A 9,638-nucleotide genomic window follows, 5' to 3' on the forward strand; every position below is an offset into this window, starting at 1 on the left:
GGTTGGAATTTCGATATTTGGTTTTTTCCGAATTTTAGGTTTTGAAAAGGCCTAATTAGAAATCTAAAAGAAATTTCGATATCCCCCATAATTTGGGGGCTACATTTAAAATTAACTTTTCGATTTAAAAAATCTAAGCCGCTGCTCCGATCAAGATGCTTTTTCGCTCAATAGTTATTCTATGGCCCAAATGCTCAAGTTTAATTTTTCAAGTTTTTAACATTTTTTTAACGAATTTATTTAGATTTTCTAAGTCTGTCGAGAGAACGAAACCCAGAAGCCAAGAGAGCGACGGCCGAGAGAGCAACAGCCAAGAAAACTGATGAGGGGGAGGGGTAGTGCTGCAGGGAAAGGGGAGGGGAAAGAGGCAATTTAAGTTAAATTTGTTTAGGATTTTAAAAACTTAAACTGCTGCTCCGATCAATATGATTTTAGATCAATAGTCAGTCCTGTGGATCAAATGCTTAGGATTTGTTTTTCATTTTGTAGCAGAAGTAAGAGCCTTATTTAATTTCCACCATGGAAGAAAATAGAAAATTTCTACAAATTTTGTATGTACATATGTATATTTGGATATGTTTTGATTTGCTTATATGTACAATACATGTACATACATACAATGTGTGTGTATGTTTCTATTCGAAAGTAGATAATGTGCTTAAATACAAATAAAATGATTTATTATACCCGTTTATCGATCAAATGTGGAATCTGAAAATAATACGTTACTTTGCTGTTTTTGTATTGGATGCCAATCTTTTACTGTGTGTATAAAGGTTTTCGTTTCATTCAAAACAAGAAATTTGAAAACAACAAATTCCAATTTACAAACAAGTATACATATTTGTGCGCAAATTAAAATTGCATTGATAACATTGTAACTGATAAAAAGTATACAAGCTCACGACTTTTAGTTGGATCACTTTCATCCCTAAAGATTATAAAATGAAAGACCGATTTTTAAGGGGATACGGCCACAGCCCAAACCGTAAGAGCAAGAGCAGCCAAATTTTTTCACAGTATTCCATTGGGGGCGTGGGCGCCCACTAAGATTCGATATGTCCCCCCAGTGGGCCCAAACAGCTCCAACATCCATTATTCTGAGCAAAAAAAAGTTGATGTATTTAAGCTTAACTTCTAAAGTGGTTGGAATTTCGATATTTGGTTTTTTCCGAATTTTAGGTTTTGAAAAGGCCTAATTAGAAATCTAAAAGAAATTTCGATATCCCCCATAATTTGGGGGCTACATTTAAAATGAACTTTTCGATTTAAAAAATCTAAACCGCTGCTCCGATCAAGATGATTTTTCGCTCAATAGTTATTCTTTGGCCCAAATGCTTAAGTTTAATTTTTCAAGTTTTTAACATTTTTTTAAATATTTTTAACGAATTTATTTAGATTTTCTAAGTTATTGCGTTGCATTTTGCGGGAGCCTGTCGAGAGAGCGAAACCCAGAGAGCGGATGCCAAGAGAGCGTCGGCCGAGAGAGCAACAGCCAAGAAAACTGATGAGGGGGAGGGGTAGTGGTAGGATCAAATGTTTAGGTTTTATTTTTCATTTTGTAGCAGAAGTAAGAGCCTTATTTAATTTCCACCATGGAAGTCCAGTCTAATATGACTTGCTGGCTGTGTGAAAATATGGTGCACACCAAGTGCGCCGGTTTTACTGGCCGGACAAGTGATGACCTTTCAAAGGGGCCCAATTTGCAGTTTTGTTGTGACGCTTGTGTCGAGGTTGCGAACGAGATGATATCGTTCATGCGCCAAACTAAAGGCGGCCTGATGGGGCTGATTAGCTGTTTCGGAGTGGCTAGAGATAGTTTTCGCCGAGCTGATGATCTCCTCTCTGCGCTGGACTCGCAGTTTAATAGTCGTAAGCTATTAGAAGAGTCCCCTAAGCGCAAAAAGGCCGCTGGTGGTAAGGAGCAAAAGGGGAACACCCCGCAACCGAAATCAAAAGATCAACAGAGCATTCCGGCGGATCAGCAGTTGATTTCAGCAAACCCTCAAATGTTGCTAAGATCAGCAGCTAAAAAAGATTCGGTATCCGAACAATCCGTTACAGAATGCATGCAACCAGGGACTTCTAAGAATTCCGATTTGTCCGTAGTGGTTTCAGAATGTAGCATCTCCACCACTAGGGACTACTGAGTCCGGACAACCGGCTCAAGTTGGTTTTGCAGAAACAATGTCTGCTCCACCAAAATCCCTTTTAGTGGTTCCACTAAAGAAACAAATTTTCGTTTCTCGGCATTCCCCTGATCAAACATCTTCTGATGTATTGTCTTATATACAAGACAAAACTAAAGCCGATTGTAATAGTGTAAAGGTGGAAAAGTTTAAGTTTTCTTATGCTAGAGACATTTCATCTTTCAAGATAACTGTCCCTAACGAGCTTTTTGAAGCCATATGCTCGGGCGACTTTTGGCCGGATAATATGGTTGTAAAAGAGTTCGAGGCTAAGATAAAGAAGAAGGGGCCCGTGGGAGTAAAACTTCCTAGTCGAGGCCAAACCAGTGTACCAATTTCAAAAAACTAACTTCTAACCTCCTTCTTTCCTAACAGAATGCAAGAGGTTTGCGTAGCAAACTCACTAAATTGTATTCTGATAGCCTTTCCTTTGCATCTCATATTATTGTGTTCACAGAAACCTGGTTAAAGCCGGAGATCTTTAGCTCCGAAGTTTTTCCAGGTAAGTACACAATATATAGGTATGACCGTCCCTCTAGACGGGGAGGTGGAGTCTTAATTGGAGTTGATTCAAACTTCCCGTCTGAGGAGTTATTTTTTGATGAATTCAATACCATTGAATTTATTTGTGTAAAGTTATCGCTTCCTGGTAACTTTATATACATAACTTGCTCATATATTCCGCCGTTGTCTGAACTTCCTGATTATTTAAATCACCTATCCGTTATTAAGTCCGTTGCAAATAAGCTTTCCGATAGGGATCAGATGATAGTTCTAGGTGATTTTAATATACCTGGAGTTACTTGGTCCACTGAGGACGGATCTAATGTCTTACTACCTATAGCACAGAATGATTTTATTGATGGCCTGCTTGACATATCTCTATCTCAAGTAAACCATGTTCGAAATTCATTAGGTCGCCTACTTGATTTGTGTTTTGTATCAAATCCTGAAGGTGTGTTTCTGTCCAGAGTAGCACCACTCACGCAACCTGAAGATCCATATCACCCAACAATCGAACTTTCATGTGATACGGGTAGAGTTATAGAAGAAAAATCAGAAAAATCCAAACGAATGCATTCTTTTCGCAAGGCAGACTTTCTGAGGCTAAATAATTTTATTTCTGGCTTTAATTGGTCTGATCTTTACTTATGCATTAATATGTCCGATGCAGTTAATGTTTTTTACACTGCAATAAACTCATTTTTTAATTCCTGTGTTCCGTGGTACTATCCGTCAACTTCCAATAAATCACCTTGGTTTAGCAAAGAGTTGACACACTTAAGAAATGTAAAGTCCAGACTTTTTAGGAAATATAAAAATACCGGTTCTCAATCTGTTTTTACTAGATATTTAAGTGCTCGGTCAAGATTTACCGTGCTTAATGCTCAGTGTTATAATAGTTACTTAAACCGTTGTAAGGTCCAGTTCTCTCAGGACCCGAAATAGTTTTATAATTTTGTTAACACCAAGCGTAAATCTAATTCTTTTCCTTCCTCGCTGTCGTTCGAAAACATGACGGCAACCACAGATCAGGCAATAGCCGATTTATTTGCTTAATTTTTTCAAACGACTTACTCTACTTTAGATTATTCATCACAGCCTTATTCTTACACCATGTCCAAGTCAAACCTCATATTCTGTCCCACTTTAACAGAAAGCTCTTTTCTTTTGGATCTTCTTCGTATTAAGCCTGTTTATTCGCCAGGGCCCGATGGTATTCCTGGGTGCGTGCTTACAAAGACCAATATAAACTCCAAGATGCGTAACGCCATACGATTTTTTTGCACACGAATTTTTTGTGCTGGCTTTTCAACTGGCTTTTCGCTCTCTGCCCAAAAGCCAGCCAGAGAGCGCTCTAAAGCCAGCCGCACTTTTGCACGCATACTGCGACAGCCGACGAATGTATGTGTACACATGTATTCACAAGCGAAGAAATTCGCTGCAGCGCGCTGTCGAAATATACTCTTTATTTTAAAATTATAACATTATTAAAAATACTTATTTTGTATTGCCTTTATATTTACTTTATTTACTAATTATTCGAATGTATAATATTTTTTAGTAATGACCAAATATATCTAAGTATAAAAAAATTACATAATTTATTTCATACATGACTTCACATTGGAATAATTGTCATTAGGGTATTCAGCATGCGACGTGTGAACGACTTTTAGGAGCCTCAGAAATTTTGCGATTGAACAGGATGAATATTTTTATATTTATTGTATTTTAAATATATGGATTAAAAAATATGTGGTATTTTTATATGATACGTATTATAATAACATTATATAAAATTATTATCATAATATAAATTAAATTTCTATAAATATTTGTAAATTAACTATTTTAATTATTTAGAAAAAAGAGAAACCAAAAGGGGAAACAAAAAAGGTTTAAATATATTGAATATACTATTTAATAATTAAAATAGTTTATACAGTCATGGAAAAAATAATAGAAAGGACAATTTTTTTTCGTATTTTTCAAACTTTTCTTCAGTCAATTTTTTTTTTTTTTAAGTTTAATAATTTTGATTGATAGTCGATTCAATTATGTGTCAAAATATACCAAAACAATAATTTTCAAAAAACATTATGAACTAAAAAATAATTTTTAAAATTTTTAGGCCTGGAAATAATAATAGAAACGACTGAGTTAATTCTATAAAAAACAGTTTTGTAGCTTCAAAGCCTATTAGTTTAGATGGTAACTTTAATATATAGTTGTGCCACCGCTATTTTTAATGACTTTGGTTCAGCGGTGTCCCATTGAATCCACCAAATTGGCACAAATTGATGGTTCAATGGAGTACCACTCAGAATTCACTTTCTTCCACAAATCTTCCCTAGTTTTGGACTTAAACCCACCAAGCCTCTTCTTTATTATCCCCCAAAGGTGCTCTATAGGATTTAAGAAGATTTTTGAACCACTAAGCGCAGACACCGACTACGATGTGCCCTGTTCCTATCTCATTAGATTGATTTATATTATTTGGAATACATACATATATGCAAAACATTCTTCTGCTACCACTGATATGAATTTGTAAACCAAGATGAAATATATGCTTAAATATTAAAAAATATACTGTAACATATAATATTCTTATTTTTATCATTAACCCAATAGTGAATACGCCCATATTGTTAGGGTACCAAATCTGAAAAGTAGCAAAAGACAAAATATTCTTGCTGCATCGAAATGAAATGATCGCACACATGCACCCCTGTATGAAAATGCATGAACACGCATACATACAATGCCCAATTCAAGCGCAGGCCAACCTTCTTCAAAATGCGCGTCTCTGCGACTGAACGACCGAACTCGAGCGCGAGCGTCAAAATAAGAATTAGAACGAGAGCGAAAAAAACCCGAAGGCACACGAAGTGTCCGGGGCCTGCTGATTCCAGCACTGGGGCCTCCCGATTGAAACATTTTGTGACCAAATTCATTGTATGAAATGACCAGTCTATACGTTGTATGGTTAGTGGTACAGACCAATAAGTTTACTCTCGTGTCTGTCAAAACTGCTAGAAAAATGCCTTTTGACGCGCATAATCCCGTATCTGAAAGAGCACAACGTTATTCCAGCACACCAATTTGGCTTTTGAGAAAGCCATGGAACAATAGAGCAAGTCAACAGACTAACAACAGATATACGGACTGCATTCGAGCTCCGGGAATACTGCAGTGCGGTATTCCTAGACGTTGCACAGGCTTTCGACCGAGTCTGGCTTGATGGCCTTATGCATAAAATCAAAACGATCCTGCCGGGAAACACTCACAGGATACTTGAATCGTACCTTTACCATAAGTCGGTCCAAATTCCCAATTCAGGCAACAGCACTACTAGCTGATCATCTCGTGGTAGTGGAGAGGTGGTTATTAGACTGGTGTATACAAATAAATGCGCAAAAGTGTAAACACATAACGTTTACTCTTAACAGAGAAAACTTCCACAAGCTGACGATGTAACATACCTTGGCATCCACCTAGACAGGAGACTTACATGGCGGAGACAAATCGAAGCTAAGAAAATTCACCTAAAACTAAAATCAGTCTCCATTGGCTTATAAACGCGCGCTCCCCCCACTGCCTGGACTTCAAGGTCCTGCTCTACAATTCAACGCTTAAGCCAGTCTGGGCCTACGGCTCCCAATTTTGGGGAAACGTGAGCAGCAGCAACATCGACATTATTCAGCGAGCACAATCAATAATCCTGATAACTATCACTGGGGCACCTTGGTATGTTCGGAACGACAACATCCACAGAGATCTTGCCATTCTACCCGTAAGAGATGAAATATCAAAACAAAAAGCGTCCTACCACACCAAGCTAACTTCTCATCCAAACCAGCTCGCCAGGGGCTTAGCCAGGGTTTCCAACCGGACCCGATTGCAACGCAATGACCTTCCAGCTCAGCAATAGTTATTAGAGCCCCTAAATCTCGCGCCAGTCACCTTGACTGTCAGATAGTTTTTTAATTTAAGATTCTATATAGTTATTGTTAGTCTCAATTCAGAGAAGACCCAAATTTTTTGTTCGATTTTCTCAAATTTTTAGACTAGACCCCCTTAATAGAGAATTTTAAATTTATTTTCAAATATTTTTGTTAACAAGTTCCATTTTGATTCCATATATCTGCAAAACAGACGCTTAAAGATTGGCTTGCCTATGCGTGTGAATGTATACCAATACATACGAAAAAAAATCTTTTGCTTAACCGAACACGACAAAACGGTCTTGGAACAACCAGAACCAAACAGAATAGACAAAAACGGTTTCGCTCTGAGCGCGAGCGAGCTCATTCAAGAACTCATAAATCGGTTGCTTTTTGAGTCTTTTCGTAAAGAGTCAGGAAAAGACACTTATTTGCAGACAACAAGAAACAGTCGACAGTTATTTGCGAGCTCTGGCTAAAACCAATTGACACATATTTAGCTGGCAGACGCGAGCCAGCACTATGTCTTTTGAAAATATTTATGCTGTGGCTACCATTTTTATTGTTTCGGTCCTCATTAGTTTTGTTCCAAGTGCTAAAACCAATTGACACATATTTTTAGCTTAAGTACACAATTCCCGCAAGGGATCCAACATTGATAAATCCACATGTAGGCTCCCTTATCATATATTCCGCCGTTGTCTGAACTTCATATATAACGTCAAACTTTGGAAGGTTGATTATTCGTAGCTGCTCATCAGTTGGCCATGACTATCTTCTGTACTTATTTTTCTAACTTTCCGTCGGCTTCCTTATTTGTGTCCATAATGATTATAATATAAATTTTTTGACGTTTCTTCGGATACAAATTTGGATATTATTTTTACTGCAGTTAAAATTTAAAAAAAAAAAAGAGGACGGAAGCTAACTTCGGCAAGTTTTAATACCCTTGCAGGCTTTGCCGAAATTGCTACAATTGAAAAAGTAGCGAAAAGAACAGGGTTTGCAAAAATAAATTAGATTTGCATAGTTTCATATCAATAGCTTTAATACTGCAAAAACGACATAAAAATAGAAAAAATGGGATATTTTCGCCGCCTTTAACAATTATGTCTACGGAAGCTATAAGATATAGACGTCCGATCGGCAAGCGCTTTTACGCGCTTTTACCTTGATCAAGGAATGCATAAAAAATACGATTTGGAAAGATTCATGTCAATAGCTTTTACACTGCGCGAAATATCATCAATTCTTGCAAGGTATATCCGATTGTTCCTATGGGAGCTATATGATATAGACGTCCGATCGGTCGATTTTAAAACTTGATCTGCGTACACGTATTTACGACGACTGTGAAAGTTTCAGATCGCTAGCTTTTAACCTGAGCTCGCAAACGGTATTGAAACAGACGGACATGGGTATATTGACTCCACTGCCCCTGCAGCTATTACAAAAATTAAATGTTCATATATTTCGCTTTCGATGGAATGAAAAAAAAATGAAGCTAGGTCGATTTTTCAATTAATTTTTCGATCGGTGCTATGGCAGAATATGATAAAGTCGTCCGATTTAAAAAAAACTGAAATGGTTAAAAAGTTTACAGAAACAAGGAAAATCAAAGGATTGAACTGATCCCGCCAATTGTGCGTATAGCAAATCCACAATAGGCGCTAGGGATTTAGATTAGATTTTTTCCTATTCAATTTATATTAGGGTTGTTGAAAATATTTAAAAATATCAATATATCGACACAAAAATATCAAATATATCGACATTTTAATGTGATATTTTAAATATTATAATTTTTTTTTTGATAAAAAAAATATCATCGATACGATATTTTTAAAATTTTCGACAACCCTAATTTATATCCGTTAAAAAAAATTTTGTTTTTAATCTGACAGCAGTGCTTTCTATATTATAAATGTTGTCAGAATTTTTTAATGATCTTAAATACCGATCGAATTGCCCGCTCAGTTAAAAGTTAAAATTAATATTAAATTTGTTTTTTACAATGTGAATGTTACTATTTGTGTAAATCTTGTTTTTTTTAATAACAATAATTTTGCTGGCCTCAACGTAGAAAGTGCAGTTGAGGCTTTGGAAATACCTTGAACTTAAAAATGCTTAAAAGCTCGATAGGCCTTTTAAGAAATTTAGTGAAAGCCCATTGGTGCTTAACGGATATTGTAAACACTGTGATATTTTATAAAAAAAAATTAAATACAATACATTTGTGTACTTTAAATGCATAATTCTGTATTAAATCACGAACAAACTTCTATTCAAATTGAATCTCACTTATTAGAACTGTAAAACTTACGTGTTGCATCGTATTTTCTTGAATAAACTGAGGCTCGCCGTCCTGCAGAATACGCATAAATATTTTTAGCGAGTTTTCTAAGAAGGACGGGTATGCTGGGCTTTGAATTATCATTTCGAAATGTTCACTAAGCTCTTGTGTGGCTTTCAGCTTGAGTTCTTCTTTTGCAGAAGAATCATTAAGAATATTTAAATAATTCCGGAACGTATTAACCGGAATACTTTCGATCAGCGCCATAATAATATGATCTCAATTATTTTTGAATACAAAATAAACATATCCCGGTGTAAACAATATTGACCGGCGGAAGATAACTATTTTTGCGGAGATACTATATTTATATTGTGTTTTAACCGAATTTGAAATTTTGGAATAGGAACGCAAAATATATAATAAGTTACCTAAAACAAAAAGGCCGGTCTTATGACCTCTTCCCATAGAGTCCATCCATTCGAAACGGTTGGGATTTTTGACAAATGTGAAACTCCGATTCCCACAGAGGACTTCCGAGAACTTCCATCCGATAACAGCTGATCTAAGCAGCTGTGGCTCATCATTTTAGCCCGTTGCATTTTGCACAACATTTAAAATGAGCACAACAGGGTTATAAATAATACTTAGAACAGACTGCAAGTGATCTACTCGAACAACCAAATCGAACTAATATAATATGTC

The 9,638-nt window shown here is 36.3% G+C and overlaps 1 protein-coding gene across 4 annotated transcripts in view; it reads right to left on the minus strand.

The window, feature by feature from the left end:
• LOC108049303 (transcription-associated protein 1) overlaps positions 1 to 9,287 on the minus strand; it is a 466,810-nt gene extending 457,523 nt beyond the window's left edge. For all 4 annotated transcript variants that reach the window (XM_044456610.1, XM_044456611.1, XM_044456612.1 and 1 more), the window contains exon 1: positions 8,964 to 9,287. In XM_044456610.1, the coding sequence (XP_044312545.1) occupies positions 8,964 to 9,200 (237 nt within the window). In that variant the 5' untranslated portion in view covers positions 9,201 to 9,287. The remainder of the gene's footprint in view (positions 1 to 8,963) is intronic.
• Positions 9,288 to 9,638: the final 351 nt, after the last annotated feature.

The sequence above is a fragment of the Drosophila rhopaloa genome, unplaced genomic scaffold, assembly GCF_018152115.1.
Source record: "Drosophila rhopaloa isolate 14029-0021.01 unplaced genomic scaffold, ASM1815211v1 contig_133, whole genome shotgun sequence".
In the NCBI taxonomy this organism is placed as follows: Eukaryota; Metazoa; Arthropoda; class Insecta; order Diptera; family Drosophilidae; genus Drosophila; species Drosophila rhopaloa.